The sequence below is a fragment of the Alosa alosa genome, chromosome 18, assembly GCF_017589495.1.
Source record: "Alosa alosa isolate M-15738 ecotype Scorff River chromosome 18, AALO_Geno_1.1, whole genome shotgun sequence".
Lineage (NCBI taxonomy): Eukaryota > Metazoa > Chordata > Actinopteri > Clupeiformes > Clupeidae > Alosa > Alosa alosa.
The window spans coordinates 28,496,060-28,518,283 of NC_063206.1; the positions used below are offsets into that span (position 1 = coordinate 28,496,060).

The following is a 22,224-nucleotide window of genomic DNA, read 5'->3' on the forward strand; positions in this document are numbered from 1 at the left end:
GACTACCTGATTGAGTCTCATCTCTTCGTCACATACCTCTCTTACAGGATTTTTTTTTCTTTAAAAAACAAAAAAACAAAGGCTATGTTTGCTTACCGTGAGCTGTCCAGGATGGTATTGAGCCGGTGAGCGATGGTGAGCACTGTGCAGTCCGCAAACTCCTTGCGGATGGTGGTCTGAATCAGGTCATCTGTCTCCAGGTCCACGGCAGCTGTGGCCTCATCCAGGATCAGGATGCGGGACTTCCTAAGCAGAGCCCTGGCCAGGCAGAGGAGCTGACGCTGCCCGACACTGTGAAAGGGGAAAGCAAACAAACAAAAATTAGCAAAAATATATCAGCTGCCCTGCATATTGCAATACCTTAGCGAATATAAATGCATAATAAAGAAATGTGTTGATAATATGGCTTTAAGTAGATAGATTAATGGCTTTAGGCCCAAATAATATTCAAATTGTATCAAAGGTAACAAATGATCATACAAAAGTATGTTTTTAGATAGGATATTGCTAGCCTAGAAATCTAGACACGCCCCTAGCGGCAGCGAATTACATTTGCTGCCAGGGCTAGTCTAGCAACTCTCCGTTGACTTGTGAGCTCCAGAAATCGAAACTTAATCAGGCCAATGAAATCGTGTATAGAGTCGTTAGGTGGGCTTAACATAATGATTGATGGCAGAGTTGCAAACGGTTTGGCTTGAATTCCTGCTACTTGAAAACAAATAAGATGGATGTTGCTGCTGGCGAACAGTGTGACAGGAGTTAAGCTTTTATTAAGTTGGCAAATGTTTGAACTAGCCAACTAGCTCCCGCTGGTGGGAAAACGATGGGACTCATAGCTGCCGCTGTCCTATTGCGTGCAGAGGGAATTTGAAAGACAACTGATTATCCCACCCCTCGGACTGAGCACTGCGAACGGTGAGTGTCCAGACCCTACATTTTAATGTGGGTCTGGCTCGTCAGGCTAGGATATTGCAGTTACATTATGTAAATTAGGTCATGTTTTACCTTTTTCGTTCATGTACAACTTCACCTTTACAAGAACATCATGGCAAAGCAATTATGGATGTTTTTACTTAATTAGTGTAAATATACACTCTGTGCATTATTTTGTGAGAGCTAATTTGCATGTACCTTTCAACCAGTATTGCCATCAGCATAATTTGCTAGCTATCAAATTAAGACTGGTATGTCCAGCTAACGTAACGTTTGCATAGTAGGAGGCAATGGTTTACATGTCAAAGAAATCTTATGACAATTGAAAGGTTTTTGGTCATATTTTCAACATTAACAATAGATTAATTAGGATTTTAATACTTTTTTGTAGATAACTGTTGATTGGCAATGGCAGTCCAGCCATTTTTAGTCTCTCATTCCACAAGACAGCAGGAGCTTGCTTTGTTCAAAAGTCATAGGTGAGAGAGATAAGAAGCAAAGTATTGCTGCGTCTGGTTTGAGCACAATTGAAGACAAAGCATCTCTGTGGGTCAAGGTGCAAGTACATTCTGGTAATGAGCCTTATAGTAGTGCGGCTACAGGAAAAATCGTGCAAATTATGATACAAGCGTGGAATTCGGCAGGTATGTGCTCAAGACCAATACAATCAAATCTACCTGATTGGCCACTTGAAATGGTGGCCATTTTCCAAGATGGCCTTCAAAAAAGACCCCAGAAATTGATTTATTGCTCAGAATTGACCAAAGATATTATGATACAAGCATGAAATTAGGCATGTATGTGCTCAAGACCAATACAATAAAATCTGCCTGATTTGCCATTTTTAATGAAAAACTCTAAAAATTGATTTGTTGTACAGAATTGACCAAGGAAATTATGACGCAGCCATGAAATTTGGCAGGTATGTGCTGAAGACTAACACAATACATTCTAACTGATTTTCCAGTTTAAATGACGGCCATTTTCCAAGATGGCCACCAAAAAGTACCATAGAAATGGATTTGTTGCACAGAATTGATCAAGCAAGTTATTATACAAGCATGAATTTTGGCATGAATGTGCTAAAAAACAATACAATCAAATCTACCTGACTTCAAAATACACTTGAAATGGAAGCCATTTTACAATATGGCTGCCAAAAGACTGAATTTAGCCCAGAAGTGAGCAAGAAAATTATGATACAAGTATGTAATTTTGTGTGTTTGTGCTAAAGAGCAATATAATCAAATCCACCTCATTTGCAACTTGAAAATGTAATATGGCAGCCATTTTTAAAGATGGCCACCAAATAAGACACTAGAACTTCATTAACCCTTTCGTGCCCGTGCCGAACATTCCATTTTTGGTGCTGGATGACCTCCTTACACAAAAAACCTTATTTCTTGAGTATAATACATACCATCAATGGGATATACATACCATTGTAATCAGAAGGGTCAGTTCTATCAAATGATGTAAAATACATATGGTAATGTTGATATAGTAATGAACAGTCTTTGAAAATCCTCTCCAAATGTATACCAAATTTAGTTAAAATTGAATTTCATTCGCATAAAATGAATTTTCATCATATTTCTATACGAGATAGAGAAAAATATAGAGTGTATGACATGTTCAGCAAGTTGTGGGCTATTTAACAAAAAGACTGAATTGGAATATCATTAACCTTTCAAAGTTATGATAAATTAAGTGATAAGTGTAAAAAAAATGCAGGAAACAGGATTTAGAATGTTGACAGAATTCACATTCTCTTTCTCACCAAAAACATAAAAGTATGCATAAAACTAATAATGAAGTCAGACACAATGGTTTAGATTTATTTGGTCCATAAGAATAAACCATTTATTTGTATATAAGCAAATGCTACAGTCAACAATAATGATATATAAAAAGAAAAACATGTACCTTACCAGTAATACAGGAAGTAAGTATACTGTATATTTATTGAAGATCAATTCTGAATAGAGACATAGAATACATTTGATTCAACAGATACAACTTCCTCTTATATAAATTAGTGTAATATGAAAATGATATACATCTATAAAATGTATTATTTATGAAAAGCTAGGAATACAATCAACTTCAACATCACTCAAAAAAAAATGTGTCTAAACATTTGAAAGTGGATTACATAGAACAAGCCTGTTGAGAATAAACACATACACACATATACACACAAACTCACACACACACACACACACACAGAGGAGGATAGGGAAAGGTGGGGTGGGGAACCTGAAAGGCTAAACACAGAAGACCTATGACTCATAACTAAACGCATCCCCTTCTGTAGAATGCCAAATCTGACAGCAATTTTGTTTACCAAAAAAAGCAGTCACCTACCGCTAAACTCCAGGCCATACAAGCTACTTTAGTGTTATTATGTATTGTTTTTATAACAAAGCCAACAATTTTTTCTTTGGCTCCTGCTGTCTGCAGGAATATGTACTTGATGAAAAGACGACAGAGTAGTAGTTGGAGCAGCTGAAGGCAGGAGGCTGAAATTTTGATCGAAAATGCCTGCCAGCTGTTGTGATAGATTTTCAAAAGTCTTTCTGGCTGTAGCTACCAAACCTAGGTTCAACACCAGATTCTGCATTGCCAAACTTGAAATAATAAGAAACTACTGAAACAGCAATGTCAATGGAGAAAAAGTGTACACAATATGTATTTCTCATTTGGTCAACGCTCCCTGATCCCTTCCAGAGACCCAGTAGCAATGGATATTAGGGGGGAAGTGAAGTCCCATGTCAATGATCAATTCAGAAAACTGTGAAACTCTTCTGGGGTCTCTTAGTCCCATGCCCCTGCACTGTGTGTTTTGCATACGACGGCCTACTAAGCACAACCTCCCACCCGTTCGGTTGGTAAAACACATATGCCTGGGACAACAACATAAAAAAATCAACATAACAAGTCTATTTCACAGTGTTTTAGTGGCAGTCTACACCACCCTACGCCGCCACCTAAATCTATACCTTCTTCCTCCATCCTCACATGGTCTTCAACATTGTGAGCCGCAAGCTCATCAGCAGTCAGCTACCTCTTCAGGCCTGCAAGGAGGTCTGTGTAGGTCTTGTCATCCTCCATCTGAAACAACAGTAAAAATCATACAAATGTAATACATTTATTAATTTAAAAAATAAAATCACAAAACTACAGATGTGTGCATGTGTGCACATACATACACAAGAAGAGGTAGCCTAAACTATTGAAGCATTTTGAGTAACTCAAAAATATTTAGAAGTATGAAGTCATTTTATTACACATGGGTTTAGCTACCCTAAATCTGATTGCCTGGTTGGCATTAAGATAAAGACAGATTACATTTCACCTAGTAACTAACTGCTTAAATGCAATAATGACATTTCTGACATAATATGTGATTTCACATCATGTTTTCTATAAAACTACATATTGAGAAGAGTAGAATATCAAGTCATGCCATCTTAGAAAATGTTGAGACAAGCACGCCTGATGTTTGTCATTTAGAAGTTACCAAGCTAAAACAGTTCACTACAAACTGCCTAAGCGAGGTAACAACCCGAGGAGAGGGAATAAGTTAATTAGCACTACATTTCTGACAGAATCCGTGATTTCACATCTTGTTTTCTACAACTACATATTGAGAGGAGTAAAAAATATCGCTCAACTTATTTCATGTAAGAGAACGCAAACTTAGAAACGCTACCCATTGATTTATTCAGCTTTGGTATGCTATACTGACTTGCCAATATAATGCTTACCTAACAAGCAAATTGGTACTAGAAAACAAACTTACTTACAGGTTATATACTAACAGGTTTTTAAATGAAATTGTCAAATGAAAATAACTGATATCAAAAGCAAGCGAGAATACTGCAAGCAGTTCAGAGTAATGCAGCTAGCTAAAGTTACATGACGATGCACTTAGCCCCGCTATGCCATAATGTTGACGCTGATGAGAAAGCATATTACTGTCAAATAACATGATTTTATGACTACAAATTAAGATTAACCACAACTAGAAACGATGTAAAATATATATTACCTCAGTTTATCCAGCTGTGTGGTTTCCAGTCGAGGTTAAACTCCAACGAAGTGCAGGTGGCATCTAGCGGTCCATGTTAAAATGTACGACTGAAGTGAAAAGTTTTTTTCACGACTCATCTTCAAGTATCCAAAACATTTCGCGCCATAAACCCCTTAACCAATCATATCAAATTGAAGCTTATGTTGTCAGCATTACGGGGAAGATTTCAGAAATAAAATCAGTCATTGGACAGCTGAGATATTAGATGATTGGTCATTGTTAAAATGTTAACGAAATTAGAACGATCGGGCTTGTAAGGGTTAATTGCAATTCATTTAGCAGATGTGGCCCAAATCAATGTTAAAGCAACACCAAAGAGTTTTTTGTACCTTAAAATAATGTTTCCAAAATTGTTTCCGTGGTTCATCAACTCTTAACAGGGTGAACGGCACTTCTGCATTCGCTTCACGGCCCTCTATTTGACTTGCATGATGTCGCAATACATCGTAATTTCATAAAATTATGCATCATATTCTACCTTGTCTATGGACATCGTTATTTGCAAAGCCGTTGCTGGATAAACAAATAGCGTGCGTGCGACAGTTCTTTGGTGTTGCTTTAACATTCACTACATTTCTGTTTCCTTCTATGATGAAGTCATTGGAAATTCAATCAAGCAAAAATCAAGCAAAATGGCACATAACTGAGATTCAGTGTTTCACAAATGAACTATGTACAAAGACTACAAACCCTGGAAGGGCTAAATTAAAGGGGAACTTGGCAACTATTTCAACTTAATAAACCCGTTTAGAAATCATTTGGATGGTTAAATGACCTGTTCCGTGAAAATGGTGACTTTCCCCGCTGCGCCTAGCGTCCCCAGGTGGAAAACCAACCTTGCAACATTGAGACTACCGTCCCGGAAAGAGAAGTGAGAAACAAGAAACTCGTTTTAAATCATGTTTCTTACCTTGTAACATCCACATAGTTCTGCCAAACTTATGCTAACAGTTCGCTAGCTTGTAAACAAATCCATGTGCTTTATCGTTACCTTTTCACACAGTTTGAAATAGCATAATGTGCAATTTCTCCAGCAGAGGGGGAAATCCTGCCAAGTTTCCCTTTAATCTTAGAAATCTCACTGAGGGACAATAGAAGAGAGCGTATGCAACAGTATCAGGACTGAAAGAGCCTTGCACCAACTTGCCTATTTAAAATACGACTGTACAACCAGAGCAGGCGATAACAGAGCATGTTTTTTTTTGGTAACTGTAACAAGGCAAAGAACTCGGATGCCAAGAAGAACAATATGGCAGTAAGTATCTCAGCATGGAAAAATAACAGTCCATTTCACAGCAAATGTGAGCAATTTTTCAATTGTGTTTTTAAGAAAACACCATCAACATTTCACCCTTTGGAATTGATTGAGTCACTGTAACAGTGCTCTACATCTACTATTCACATGTGCAACCACATAGTGCTGTGCACAAAAGCCCCAAACGGAAGCACTTGCATCTATGGGTGCAACCTTTTTTGCATGAACACTTAGTGAGTTCCTGACAGCTGGCTTCAATTGGAGGCAAAGTTGTCCAACAAACCTGCCATGTATCATCTCCTTTCATCCAGCCCCATTCAGCAGGATTCCCAATATCTGGCCTGGTGATTTAGTCTGGCCCCAGATGATTATTCTGACAATGTCACAAGTAAGATGTAATATTTCTTTACCCACCCTCACCTTAAGCATGGAAAAGGGCAATGTTGCTACAGTTAGTCAAACCAAACTTTCTTTTGACGTTGCGGTCAGTCAGGCCTTCAGAGTGGTTACACAGAACACTTATATGCTAGTATGCCTCATATATAATATTCCTGACTGTTCTTACTGCCCTACTTTGTAGCCTACTCTCCTACTACAAATTACACTGTATATGCCGTTTTACATTTGAGTATATGTACTGTATATCACTCTCGATATCCTTACAATATTTAGACCAAAACTATCTGAATTAAACCAGCCACTGAGGTTATTCGGAATTAATTTTAGCCACTTTAGCGACATTGGACCACTGCTGATTGATTCACTCTGGTCACCTTGTTCTCTAACTCTGGGGTAATTGTGGGGACAGTCGCAGAGAGCACAAATTATAGTGAGCGGCACATTATTACCATAGTATTACCGTTTACTATTAGCACGTTATTAGTGTTTTTAAACGCCCATATCGAGAAAATCATAAATTACCGTTGTTAGCATATTATTACCACAATGGTATCGCATCACGCACCACCCTCCAAGAATTGTCATTATTAGCATGTTATCACCATGTTATCAGTGTGTTATGAGGGGCTTTTTTGTCGTTAATAACTGTTACCGCTGTTTTTTGCATGTAAAACCAAAAGCGACCTATGCGACTGGAAAGACGGAAGTCATTATTTGTCTATGGAGGGTCGGCAAATAAAGCGACCAAAGTGAATTCGCCGGGAGCGAACCAATCTGGGTGACCAGAGCGATTAAGCGATTTAGCCATTAAAAGTCAGCTAATATGATGGTAATGAGCGGTTCGGCAAAAAGCAATTGGAATGCTCTTATCTTCGAATGTCCCAGGCTGACAAGCCAGAGCCGTTATAAAAAGCGAATTCATGACAAAGCTTCTTCAACGACCTTGGCTACTTGGTAGCTGAGGTTGTTTCTGGTGTACACGCATCTTTTGTTTATTAGCATATTAGTGTCATTGTATTATTAGCATGTCATAACCATTTTATTTGTGTGTCATAAGTGGCTTATTTGTCATTGTGGAACATTTTTAATATCTGTATCACTTCATCATCTATGGAAACATATTTAAGGAGAGTGAACAATTATTTACACCACATTTGCAATTTGCAAATTTCTCGGGTATTTTTGGACGCCATCTTGGAAAATGGCCAGCATTTCAAGTAGCAAATCAAGTGGATTTGATTGTATTGGTCTTGATCACATCCATGTGTCCATCATAATTTGCTTTGACAATTCTGTGCAATAAATCAATTTCTAGGGTCTTTTTTGGCAACCATCTTGGAAAATGGCCACCATTTCAAGTGGCCAATCAGGTAGATTTCATTGTATTGCTCTTGAGCACATACATGTTGAGTTTCGTGCTTGTATCATAATTTGCTAGGTCAATTCTATGCAATAAATCAATTTCTGGGGTCTTTTTTGGCGGCCATCTTGGAAAATGGCCGCCATTTCAAGTGGCCAATCAGGTAGATTTGATTGTATTGGTCTTAAGCACATACATGTCGAATTTCATGCTTGTATCATAATTTGCTAGGTCAATTCTATGCAATAAATCAATTTCTGGAGTCTTTTTTGGTGGCCATCTTGGAAAATGGCCACCATTTCAAGTGGCCAATCAGGTAGATTTGATTGTATTGGTCATAAGCACATACCTACCAAGTTTCATGCTTGTATCATAATTTGCACGATTCTTGCCAAATTGGCCTTGTAGCCGCTCTACTGAAGAATTTACTTATGTGAAAGACAGACTCGTGAGCACAACCGCACAAAGTGTTCATGCTCATTCAACTTGCAGGTTGATCAGGACACATTTAGAGAGGAAGCAAAAAGAGTGTTGAAAAAGGCTGTCACAGGTGTGGATACACCAGAAGAAGTATATGAAGATGACAAACAAGACAAAAAGAAGAGAGTCTCTGAACGAGTGGTGAAGAAACCATCATATGTTTCATCTGAATCAACAGGACAAATGCAGATACAAATCCATATGCAGATTGTAGCCGAGGCCGATGCTCTGAAGAAAGGTCTTTCAAAAAGCTACATAACCAAAATGACTCTACAAAATGTACCTATCTTGCACTCAAGCACAATTGACTTTGTACACTGGCGCTTGTATCATTCCTATTTTGCATTTGAGCAGAATGCAGCGGAATTTTCCCTCCACAGACGCACATCAGTTAGGGAATGAACTTGCGCTCCCGAGGGTGGTTCCGGCGCAAACGTTCCCTGGTGCTATTTTGCAGTTTCATAAAACAATTCCGCCACAGACCAGAAAAAACCTAGTCTAAAGTCAGTGGCGCGTTTTTCAGATTTTAACCTGTTGAGGAGTGAATTATTTTCCTGTTTCCTTCTAGAATTCTATGCAAACGATCTATAATTTCAGTGTTCTCAATTCAGTCTATGGGGAAAATCTCTGAGTGTAATTGTCACATCATAATGTGGAACTCTCGGTTCGCAAACATTCTAATCACATATTTGTGACCGTACTCCTAAACAGGTTAAGGGCACATGCTTGTATAATAGCAACAGTGCTTGAGATCCGCCCACAAAGCTACTTGCGTTTTGCATTTGATACTTGTGTTTCAGATCGTTAAGATCTGAGTGGACAATCATTTGATATGTTTGCTGTGGATGTATACTACCATAGAAGCTGCTACCTGTCTTTTGCCTTCCCTTACAGCCACTTAGAGACTCCACAGGACAGAGAAGAAAAGGAAAAATTGAAATATTGGGCTATATTTTGGCGATCAAAAATGCATGGTCACTGGCGACCATTCAAACAAAATAGCCTACTTGCATCTGCACTCGTCTATTATTTGAACTCATTGGCAAAGTGAAACTAACTTCACTGTGGTGTCATAATCAAAGACAAAACAGTAATACACAGTTAATTACTTTCACTAATGACTGACAATGGGTTACCATCGAAAACATAGCCTGAAAAAATTTACCCCAATAATGTTTGAATGACTGAATAAAAAACTTAAGGACATTTATCCTGCAGAGGAGTTGATGCTTACATCTCGTGACGTGCGTCTTCAGCTGTGCTCCATATGCACCTTGCTAAAGACCAGTTTTTTCTTGGTCAGTGGTGCAATGCTTTTTAGATAGTGTACGATAGCGATTTTTAGATCTTGCGCCAGGCCACACCTTAGGTCGTTAATTGCCACACCTCTGAGTGCATTGTTCAATAAAAGAGACGCGCATGGCGAAAAACATGGCGAAAAACTCGAGTGTACAATCGGAATAAGCTTTGCGTCGGATAACAACACACTTTGCGCCCGGCTTTTGATCATCATATTAGAGCCCATAATGTTACTGAGGACTTTCTGAAATTGATCGAAAGGAAAGTGAAGGAAAGTGAAGGATAAGGAAGCTTATCCGATGAAAGATCTGCCAGAGGACATTGAACATTTGAGCACTAAAAAAATGGGTTGCAAGAGCTTGCTTGTGCTTACTAGAGTCTGCATTGGCATTTTTGCTATTGGCATTATTTATGTAAATTTACTAATATAACCATGACCAGAATTTACACTGCAGATAACTTTACACCTGAAAGAGATAGAATATTCTTTAACTAATCATAAAATGTCACCCAAACATAAGTGGGACAATCCATATCCTTTATTTCTGCTAAATATGCAAAATAGCTCATTAACTATGCGCGATATAAAAAAAATGGATATCTACTATTACTGTATACTATTTCTACAAGCTATTTACTATTACTAAATCAAGTGAACAACTGGAGGGGAAGATCAGTTACAACACAGCATGAAAACAAGACGAATTGTCACAACCCCTCCACGCACACGTCCTCCGGAACAGCGGAGGGCGCAGACGAGTCAACGAGTGACACGCTCAGCCCAGAAGAAGTGACTGCCATCTTTAAAAGGGGCTGAGAATTGTTTGTCACTGTTCATGCATGTGCTTATGTCTGTGGGAGCCTCTGTGCCTTTGTCCTCGCTTGGGAATTGTACTTTGGTTGATCTGGACTGTCGGGACTTTAGGACTCTTTCTGTGAACTGCCTTCGTTAACATCTCACTTGGTCACGGTACTGTGTCTGCCCAACTCTTTGTACTCTACTTCTACCATTTGTGGAAATCGCTGTCACATTGTCTAATTTGTGTACTTGGATCATGGACTGCCTTTATACCTTATTCTTTGGACTGTGTTTATGATGAAAACTGAATCTTGAAGACCTTCTAAGTTTGCCCTTTCCAAGTCTGACTTTTGTTATTGCTTTTGAGCGTTTTGTGTTCTAAACCAATTCCTTTGTTGATACATTGAAGATTCTGCTGAAGTAAAAACTTTGAACCACATCTACAACTGTGCTCTTATTTCCAGTCTGACATCATGCATGAACCAGATCAAAGTAGCACAGCAGATGTCGATGAACTTCGCAACCATGTCCAGATACTCAGTGTAACCGTGCATGCACAACAAGATGGCCTGTTGCAAATGGAAGATGCCCTTAACCCTTTAGGCGCCAGAGGTTTTTTTCCGAAACGATCAATTTTGACATCTTCATTTCAAAAGGCTATATCTTAAAAGTGATAAGAGATAGAGACTTTCTGTAAATTAGAGAAATATTAAGGATGACCCAAAGTTTATGTAGAGATTAAATGTTTATATCTAATTTGCATATTATGACGTCATAGGGTGGCGGCCATCTTGGATTATAGAATTTTCATGAAAAGTCGCATGTTTGAATGATAAAATGCACCACTTCTTCCCCCCCAAAATGTCCCTCACCTTCTGTATGCTATTTTGCACAATACTGAATGCTCAGGTAAATAGTAAGTAGTGAACAAACTGTGCAAATCATTACTAATAAATGGCAGAAACCAAATGCATGTAGCGGTAGACTGGCCTTTTGCTGTAGAGATTTTCCATTTACTACAGTAGGCACTCTGATTCCATGTATGGGGCACATATATATTATTCAGATGACACACAAACGCAAGTAGACAAGACCTGTTTAGTTCAAAAGCTCATTTGCCACGGCAAGGCACAGATCAGGAGTGAGATGACGAGACAAGACAAGAGACAATGTTAGTATTTGTTTTCTTTTTGTTGTTTTTGTTGATGTTTTTTTGTTTTTTTTCTTAGCTGACAAAGACACACACATCACAAGGACATGAACACACAAAAAGGAACACATAGTGTATGTCCTAAATGATCAGGGAAATAGATAGCAAATCAACAGTGTAAATCATTCTAATAAATGGCTGACTTTTTTTTTGTAGCAGGCCTTTGCTGTAGAGATAATGACTCCCTATCCCTATCCATACAGGGCCGGCATTCCCATCATCTTGTGATAGACTATGCATGACCTAATGTGTGTGTGTGGGAGAGGGAGAGAGAGAGAGGGAGAGAGCGTGTCACCACCTCCACCATGCGAGCAGCAGCCTCGCGCGCGCCAAGTGGGAGAGAATTTGTGCAGCTTTCGGACTAGGCCTACTGTCATTCTCATTGCGACTCCCCACACTGCCACTACGCTTCCCCTAACTGTCCTATGAGAGCACTGACCTCGCCTAACATACCCAGTGGCATTAGGACAAAGGCTCCACCACGCTACCATCATCGCCATTGTGGAGAGGCACACGCTCAGAAGACAGAAGCTAGCGCTTATGGATATTAGGCTACCTCCAGCCTCGCTCGCCACACCACCACTAACACCCTGCGAACTTCCCGATGAACACCAACCCATTGAAACATTATTCCCACCAGTGACATTGGGCAAACGATTCAACGCTTGTGCTTGGTGTAAGCTAAACCATGGAGTAAACTCTCACTTTGTCCAGCTGCATCATTGCAAGGCAGGGACGATCTGAAGCCCTCACTAAATGAATCACCGCCATTTTCTGAAGGCAGATATTCCCCTTCAGAATCAGGGTCCGCGAATAGAAGATCCAACACTTCATTTCAGGTAAACTTTTTGATGCCATTAGACGATAATCTAATGCAAATACTGCTGACGCAATAATATCGCTTGATAAAGTAGCTCACACGACACTAGTCTCGCATTGCACGATTGATTCACTGCAGCTGTAGCGAAAGTTTTGTTTAAACCATGACTTTTTTCGACTCAGGGATGACGATGACACGCCAGCCATCTAGTGGAGTGGAGGTCTAATGAAATATGACACCCTATTTGACTAAATCGCCGCTTTATTCAGTATCAAGATCTTGTCGACTAAAAGCCCACTGTGGCTTCTAGAGGGTTAACTAGCTTGGCACCCGAGTGAGGGGTCTGGGTAATGCTTCACCCTCTCTCCCTAACACAAGCCTTTCTCCTCCACCTCCTTTCTCTGGGGAGCCTTCAGCCTGCCGAGGGTTTCTCACTCAATGCTCTTTGATTTTTGAGTGACAACCTGCACACTTCTCCACTGAACGAGCCAAAGTCACCTATATCATCACTCGACTGAAGGGAAAGGCCCTGGACTGGGCTACAGCTTTGTGGACTCATCGCCACCCAGACTGCCAGACCAGCGAGAGGTGATGAAGGACAGGCAGGGCAGGGCAGCGGCAGGCATCTTCTCGGCTTTTCACACTTACCCAAGGCCAAAGGTCAGTGGTTGACTACGCTATCGAATTCCACACCCTGGCAGCCGAGACCGGATGGGAAGGTGAAGCGTTGGTGAGTGCCTTCTACCAAGGTCTTAGAGAGTCCATGAAAGATGAAATGGTGAACAGAGGTTGGGGTGAGGACTTCACTACACTACACTAACATCATTACACTGGCAACAGCCCTGGACAAGCGCATGCAAGAAAGACGGAGGGAGCGGCGAGATCTTCGACTTCTCCAGCCCAACCAAGCCACCTCTCCTTCACGGCGGCCGTCACAGCTCCCACTGCCTGCCCAAACTTCCACCAGCGACCATGGAGAGGAGCCAATGCAACTGGGAAGATCTCGTCTGAGCCTAGAAGAGAGACGGCGTCGATTCCAGCAAGGCCTTTGTCTGTACTGTGGGGTCCAGGATCACCAGCGGCTTCAGTGTCCAGAGCTGCAGGGAAAAGCCAATGCCCACCAGGGAAAGGGGGCTTCCTGGTGAGCGGAGCTGTCACTTCTGCCCTCCTCTCTCACTGCACCTTACCTGTGTGTCTCTCCTGGGGCACTGGTGGGGAATCTCAAGTGAAATTACAAGCCTTAGTGGACTCTGGGGCAGCAGTCAACTTGTTGGACCAAACTCTGGCTCGTCAGCTGCAGATGCCTATCCTCCCATGTGAATCTCCAAGAGCGGTACAAGCTCTTGATGGACGACCACTAGGTTCTGGCCGACTGGAATTCTGTACCCAACCGCTTCAGATGATCACCCTTGAGAAACACCAAGAAAGCTGTGTATTTTTTTCTAATCAACTCCCCCCAAGACCCTCTTGTCTTAGGATACCCCTGGCTTGTTAACCATCAGCCCTCATTCGACTGGGCCAACAGCACACTCACTCAGTGGGGCCCAGCGTGCAAGGACAATCTCTCTCCTGATCCTCAACCTACTCGCTTTGTAATTGTGGCAGACACATCTCTGGTACCGACTGACCTGACCAAAGTTCCTGCTATGTACCATGACCTCAGCGCAGTATTCAGTAAAGACAAGGCCCCCTCTCTGCCACCCCACCGCAGTTATGATTTGGCCATTGACCTCCTTCCTGGTGCCATGCCACCCCGGGGCAGGTTATACCCCCTGTCCATCCCAGAAACCCAAGCAATGGAGTCCTACATTCAAGAATGTCTCAAGAATGGCTTGATTCGCCCCTCTACCTCCCCGGCTGCAGAAGGATTCTTTTTTGTGGGCAAAAAGGATGGAGGCCTTAGACCATGTATCGATTACAGGGAGTTGAACAAAATAACTGTCAAGAACCGATACCCCCTGCCTCTGATGAGTACGGCCTTTGATAAACTCGGTGGAGCCACGGTCTTCACAAAGCTGGACCTCCGGAATGCGTACCATCTCATCCGGGTTCGACGTGGAGATGAATGGAAAACGGGCTTCATAACACCAAGCGGCTATTATGAATACTTGGTAATGCCATTTGGCCTAACTAATTGTCCTGCAGCTTTTCAATCATTTGTGAATGATGTGTTAAGAGAATTTCTTGGCCGATTCGTTTATGTTTTTTTGGATGATATTTTGATCTTTTCCCCTGATCTAGACACCCATGTCCAGAATGTTTGGCAGGTCTTGCAGAAACTACTCCACAACAGGCTGTTTGTCAAATTGGAGTAAAGTGAGTTTCACATTACTAGCACAACCTTTCTAGGCTTTGTAATCTCCCCTCAGGGTCTGCTTATGGACCAGTCCAAACTGAAGGCAGTGCTAGACTGGCCAGCCCCTAATACGGTGAAGAAGCTTTAACAGTTTTTAGGGTTTGCTCATTTCTACAGGCGTTTCATCAGACACTACAGTATAGCAGCCCCTCTCACGGGGCTTCTCAGAGGACACCCCACCAGACTATGGTGGACACCTGAGGCACAACAAGCCTTCAGTGATCTGAAGCAAAGATTTACCTCCGCGCCAGTGCTAACCCACTCAGACCCGCAGCAACCATTTATTGTGGAGGTAGATGCCTCGGAAATTGGAGTGGGAGCGGTCCTATCCCAGAGAAGGCCCCAAGACCAGAAGATGCACCCTTGTGCCTTCTTCTCAAGACGACTCACCCCAGCTGAGAGTCGGTATGATGTGGGTGACAGAGAATTGCTGGCAGTCAAACTAGCTCTCGAAGAATGGCGTCATTGGTTAGAGGGGGCAGTACACCCATTCATGGTCTGGACGGATCATAAAAATCTTGAATACATCCGTGGAGCTCGCAGACTCAACCCTCGTCAAGCAAGGTGGGCACAACAACCACCACCCAACACGCCAGTCTCAAAGACATTTGTCCCATCTGCTCAAAGACCCCTGGTGCTGGAGTGGGGGCATAATTCACGTGTAGCAGGCCACCCAGGATGCCAACGAACCACGGAGCTTATTGGCCGTACATTCTGGTGGCCCACCATGAAAGATGATATAAATCTATATGTGTCTGCCTGCCCTGTCTGTGCCGCCCACAAGGTTGACAGTCAACGCCCTCAAGGCCTCCTACACCCCCTACCTATTGGCCGCCGCCCCTGGTCCCATGTTTCCCTTGATTTCGTAACAGGGCTGCCGGTCTCAAATGGTTTCAATACTGTGTTGGTGGTCGTTGATCGCTTTTCTAAGATGTCTCGCTTTGTGCCCCTACAGAAACTCCCAACCGCCCGGCAGACAGCTGACACTGTCATGAAGGAGATTGGCCCACAATTCATTGCACGATTCTGGAAATCTTTCTGGCAGCTTATGGGGGTGACTATTCGCCTCACATCGGGTTACCACCCTCAGAGTAATGGTCAAACTGAGCGAGTCAACCAGGAATTAGAGAAATACCTCCGCTGCTACTGCTCCGCTAATCCCACCACATGGGCCAGCCATTTGATGTGGGCCGAGATATCCCATAACCAACTAACCTCCTCATCCACTGGATTGTCTCCATTTGAAATTGTTTCAGGTTACCCTCCTGCTTTCCTCCCAGTGTCGCCAACAGAGGGTCCAGTGCCTTCTGCTAATACCTCCGTCCAGCGCCTCCGCCGTCTTTGGAAGAGGGCTCGCCAGAACCTCCAGAGGGCATCCAAGCAACACAAACGCCAGGCTGACCGGAGAAAACGGGTGGCAGTGGTCTATCACCCGGGTGACAGAGTCTGGGTTTCCACAAGGGGCCTGCCAGTGCAAACAGAGTCCAGAAAACTCTCTCCAAGGTATGTTGGGCCGTTCAGAGTTTCACGGAGGGTGAACCCTGTATCATACCTGTTGAACATTCCCCGGTCAATGAGGGTCAGCCCTGTTTTCCATGTCTCCCTGCTTCGCAAGGCTCTTTTCTCTCCCTTGTCTCCAGTACCCCAGACACCGCCTGCCCTGAGGATCATTGATGGTGCTCCCTCGTACACAGTCCGGCGCCTCCTGGATGTCCGGCGAAGAGGGCGATCGAGTTTCTGGTGGACTGGCAGGGCTATGGGCCTGACGAGCGTTCCTGGGTGGCCAAGAAGGACATCCTTGACAAATCCCTCATCACTGAGTTCTACGACACGCGTGATGATCTTCCTGGCCCGTCGGGTGCCGGCCCTCGTGGCGGGGCTCCTGTCACAACCCCTCCACGCACACGTCCTCCAGAACAGCGGAGGGCGCAGACGAGTCAACGAGTGACACGCTCAGGCCAGAAGTGACTGCCATCTTTAAAAGGGGCTGAGAATTGTTTGTCAGTGTTCATGCATGTGCTTATGTCTGCGGGAGCCTCTGTGCCTTTGTCCTCGCTTGGGAATTGTACTTTGGTCGATCTGGACTGTCGGGACTTTAGGACTCTTTCTGTGAACTGCCTCTGTGAACTGCCTTCGTTAATATCTCACTTGGTCACGGTACTGTGTCTGCCCAACTCTTTGTACTCTACTTCTACCATTTGTGGAAATCGCTGTCACGTCTAATTTGTGTACTTGGATCATGGACTGCCTTTATACCTTATTCTTTGGACTGTGTTTATGATGAGAACTGAATCTTGAAGACCTAAGTTTGCCCTTTCCAAGTCTGACTTTAGTTATTGCTTTTGAGCGTTTTGTGTTCTAAACCAATTCCTTTGTTGATACTGTACATTGAAGATTCTGCTGAAGTAAAAACTTTGCAACTGTAAAGTAAAAAATCTGCAACTGTGCTCTTATTTCCAGTCTGACACGAATATTTCTTCATCGCATGCAAATTAGTCAACAAAATGATACCCATATGCAAATTTGCTCTCACAAAATAATGCACAGAGTGTATATTTGCACTAATTAAGTAAAAACATTCATAATTGCTTTGCCATGATGTTCTTGTAAAGGTGAAGGGTCACATGAACAAAAAAGGTAAAAAAAAATTTGCATAATGTAACTGCAATATACCATCTAAAACATACTTTTGTATGATCATTTGTTATATTTGATACAATTTGAATATTATTTGGCCACAAAGCCATTCATTTACCTGCTTACAGCCATATTATCAATACATTTCTTTATTATGCATTTATATTCACTAATGTATTTAAATATGCAAATTCTCATTAACTACGCGTGATATAAAAATGTCCCAAGCAGAAATGGATTCTCCGCAAAAAAGTACTATAGAATCAATTGAGAAAAGTTTGGTAGTGACCTTAATCAGATCGTTCTGGGTTTTTCCCTGTCTATTAGGTGTCCCTTCATGATTCAAAAAAGAAATGCTTGGCAACACAAGGCGCAGTGTTTCTGTGTTCAGCTCACCTGAGGTTCTCGCCTCCTTCCGAGACTTCATAGAGCAGCTTTTCTGGCAGACCCTGTGCAAACTCCTTCAGGTGGGAGAGCTCCAATGCTCTCCACAACTCCTCATCGCTAAACTTCTCAAATGGGTCCAGATTCATGCGGAGACTTCCAGAGAAAAGCACGGGATCCTGCCGAGATGGATGTGAGAAAACCATGATCACATTTCACAAATATGATCTTGCAAAGCTGACCATATGACCAATTTTGATTTTACACACTGAACCCATATTTACATTTCTAGAATTGATATCCATATTCCATGTATCATTTACATGGAGAGAAAAAAAACAAGTGATACATTTTCTTTACATTTGCTTTCAAGTAGTTTTTACATGCCCAAGACCAACTGGTAGGCTAATGAAAGTGACAGTTAACTGAACCACACACGTTGCACTTCAGTTATAAAATGAATGTGTCTCATGAATACAATGTTGGGTTAGCCACCTGTGGTATGATGGTCAGTTTGCTTCTAAGATCATGCAGGCCAATGGTGGCGATGTCCACTCCGTCTATGAGGATTCTCCCCCCAGCAGCTTCGATGATACGAAACAGGCAGTTTGTGAGACTGGACTTTCCTGCCCCGGTGCGGCCCACGATGCCAATCTGTGAACGAGAGCTGTGTGGTTAGCTGTGACAGAGTGAACTCTGCATGGAGAATTATCGTGGAGAATAGCGCAAATGAGCATAATCCAACAAAACAGACAACAAATGAATCACACACACACACACTTAGCAATCCATCTATCCTGTTCTCTAGTGTTTACAATTTGTTTGCATTCTGGCATTGAATTAGCTTGCAATCATATTCATACCCTCATGATGGCAGATAAGAGGAACACAAGCCCACTTTAGAGTCCCTTGAAGCCTATGAGTTGACTAGACACATCCCTATTTACCTAGCTAATATAATTCAAAAAGTCTTTGAGGCTACAACAGCTGGGTCCTTACTTTCTCATTGCTGTCAATATCACACGTGACCCCATGCAGAACCAGGTCCAGCTCAGGACGGTAGCGGACTTTGTAATCTTCAAAACGAATCTTCCCAGTTTCAGGCCAGGCTTTATCTGGACGCTGGCCTGTGATCCAGGCAGCCTAATGAAACAAGAGAGAAATTGGCTTAACCCCTGCACTGTTTCTATACAGTATGGACAACTACCACAGGGGATTTTAATATTTAATATATAATATGTAAATAAATAAAAGCAACACACTAGAAACTAGAAAAAGACCACATTAGGATAAATAAAACTGATTTTATTAGCTCTGACTAATGACTCTAAGGTCATTTTTACTAGTTGCATTTTTTTCTTTGTTCTAGTTCAAGATGAGGTATACCTCATTTTCGATCTCGGTGTATTCGCTCACTCTCTCCACTGCAACAATATTGGTTTCGAGTTCGGAGGTCATTCTCACCAACCAATTTAAGGTCTGAGTCACCTATGAATATGCAAGGGAATAGGTACAGGAAATCATTAAATAACAATTGTAGGACTATATCAGACAATGAAAGAACTGTAGTGCATGGTTATCTAAGGGAGTAATTAGAGGAAATAACATACATTCAAAGCATAGGAGATGGACAGTCCAACCAGTCCACTGCTCAGTGACTCTCGTGCCAGCACTGCAAACAATGCAGCGAAAAACACCACCAAATTTCCCAGAAACTCCAGTCGAATGGCTAGCCACCTGCAGTGTTTCAACAGAAAGTGCACACCACCAACAGTTAATCTACATATGGGCAAATCATCAGACACACATCTCAAGAATGTCAGTATAAGTCAAAAGAAACTGCATTTTCCAACCTGTTGGAGACTATCCATGGATAGACGCTCTTGAGGTTCTCGTCCATGGTTTTCTCGTTGTGTTTCAAGAATCGCTCCTGGTGGCCGTAAGCCCTGATGACGGACAGGCCGGCCACAGTCTCCCCAAAGTGGGAGTAGATGGGTGAGCGGGAAACAGAGTCCAGACGCCTGAGCTGCCTAGACGTTGCCACATAAAACCTCTGTGGAATATGCAACAATGGAGACTTTCAGTCTTCAATTTTGGTGTTATTCACTTGCACACAGACAGTCTTGCATAAGCCATACAATTTCTATTCGCATTAACCCCCAAGCCTTATCACAAGAAAACAACCACCTAGCAAGCCCTGTGTGTGGGTGTACATTTTTAAAGTCATTCAAATTGTGAACAAAAGGAAATCTCTTAATAAGGCTCAGAGAGGCTATAGTGCTATATTGCCATTTTGAATTACAGCGTAGAGATGGGACTGAGTGAGGTCCTCACTTCACCTGCACAAAGTAATAGACGACAGACAGAGGCACGATGACTGCTAGAAAAATCGGGGTGGCCAGACAGATCACAAACAGGGTGCCAATCACCCCCAGCAGGCAAAGGATCCAGGAGCGGAAGGACATGGGGATCATTTCGTCCACCGTGAACATATCCTGAAGGGGAGGGGTTGGGGTTGGAGGTGGAGAGAGAACCAGACTTTACAGAGAGTAGACAACGTGTCTAACACCCTGTGCTGGGTGGTGATGTAACTGAGGATCAGAAAACTATCAATCTGTAGACACTCTGAATGATCATGCTCAGGCTGCCTCATGATGGGGATAAGACTGAAGATGGAAATATTTAATTTTTTAATTATGATAATTGTAAGTATAAAAATAGTGTAAAAATAATTATTATAGCATCATCTTAATTAACACCCCCTCAACACCATCATTAGTGTAGCATTGTAATTAAGGTTAATTACCTTTTTCAAAATGCATATAAATACCTACAAGTGCCCAGTTTAAAAAATCTGTTTTATCTTGCACTTGACACTATAATCATTACTTTGCACATCACAGTCAGCTTAGTACTGTCGTGCACGCAGGGTCCATCAGGATTTCAGGGGTCCAGATACCGTCACACCTTAGAATCCCCATGGGAAGTGTCCCCAAACACATCTCTCTCTCTCTCTCTCTCTCTCTCTCTTCTTCTACCTTGGCAAACCGGTTGACCACTCTGCCAGACGGTGTGGTGTCGAAGAACACCATGGGCACACGCAACACGTTGACCAGCAGGCGCGTGTGTAGGATCCGCGACGCCGACACTGATCCGTCTGCCAGCAGGAGAGTGCCCAGAAAGATGAAGATCCCTAGTGGAAAATCACAGCAAAGCCGCAGAGGTCAGAGGGCTGTTTGGGGCACATCATCTTGGTAGATGAAAAGGTGATAAAGAGGAATTCAGATACAGCAGGATAATACAGAGTAAATCTGAATTAATCAAGAAAGCTGATAAAGAGTTGTATACTGTAGCTGCATAGTAGTCTAAAATGACTCTTCAGCATACAGCGCTATACTTTGTTTATAATTAACGCTCTCTTGCACCCTAAAGTGTACTGTACCCTGTGCCACTCCAAGAGCACCGAAGACCCACACTCTCATGTCTCTCACACTGGCAGGGTACGTCTGGTTGAAGTACGTCACTGCGTCATTGGTCCATGCACTCAGCCACAGGTTGGAGCCAATGAAAGCGATGTTCTGGATGAAGTACATCAGAAAGACCAAGAAGGAGAAGCACCAGCCCATGGCCCGCAAGTACTGCAGGTAGACTGAAAATTTCACCTGTTTGGAGATTAGAGAAACCAGGGCAGAGAGTTCAGTTGGTGAGGTCAGTTTGTAGTGAGAAACTATGTAAAATGTGTGTGTGAACCCAGAACAGATCGAGAGAGACCAAAAATTAAAAAGTGAAAAAAAAAGTATTATGTAAAGAGTTTATTTTCATATTTTAAATTTATTCCAGTTTTTTATTCCACTATGGCATGCACTTCAATCATATTCCTTGTTTCAATTCACATCACAATGTAGGGGATAACAACATACCGTTCCAGTTTCCATGGTTTCTTTCTCAATCAATCTCTGGCCTTTTTTGGCCTCATCCGAGGTCTTTTTAGCTTTAACAGAGCTGTTTTTCCTCAACCGGATGCTGAGAAACATACACATTAGAGAAGAGCATTAAATTACACCCAGAAACAACCTATATACAATAGAGCTATTATCTCGTCACCTTCCTAAAATAATGGCATAAGTCATCTGAAAAACCTGAAAAAAAATTACTTATGTCATTATTTTAGGAAGGTGGCGATATGGAACTGGAGC

At 42.2% G+C, this 22,224-nt stretch overlaps 1 protein-coding gene across 1 annotated transcript in view; it reads right to left on the reverse strand.

Moving 5' to 3' along the window:
- The window catches only part of abcc2 (ATP-binding cassette, sub-family C (CFTR/MRP), member 2), a 45,443-nt gene that overhangs the window by 1,126 nt on the left and 22,093 nt on the right, over positions 1-22,224 (reverse strand). The window contains exons 21-31 of the mRNA XM_048269355.1: positions 21,949-22,051; positions 21,471-21,690; positions 21,067-21,221; positions 20,368-20,523; positions 19,882-20,081; positions 19,639-19,765; positions 19,415-19,516; positions 19,028-19,171; positions 18,524-18,682; positions 18,041-18,207; positions 97-291 (exon numbers count right to left, since the gene is read on the reverse strand). Coding sequence (XP_048125312.1) covers positions 97-291; positions 18,041-18,207; positions 18,524-18,682; positions 19,028-19,171; positions 19,415-19,516; positions 19,639-19,765; positions 19,882-20,081; positions 20,368-20,523; positions 21,067-21,221; positions 21,471-21,690; positions 21,949-22,051 — 1,728 coding nt within the window. The remainder of the gene's footprint in view (positions 1-96; positions 292-18,040; positions 18,208-18,523; positions 18,683-19,027; positions 19,172-19,414; positions 19,517-19,638; positions 19,766-19,881; positions 20,082-20,367; positions 20,524-21,066; positions 21,222-21,470; positions 21,691-21,948; positions 22,052-22,224) is intronic.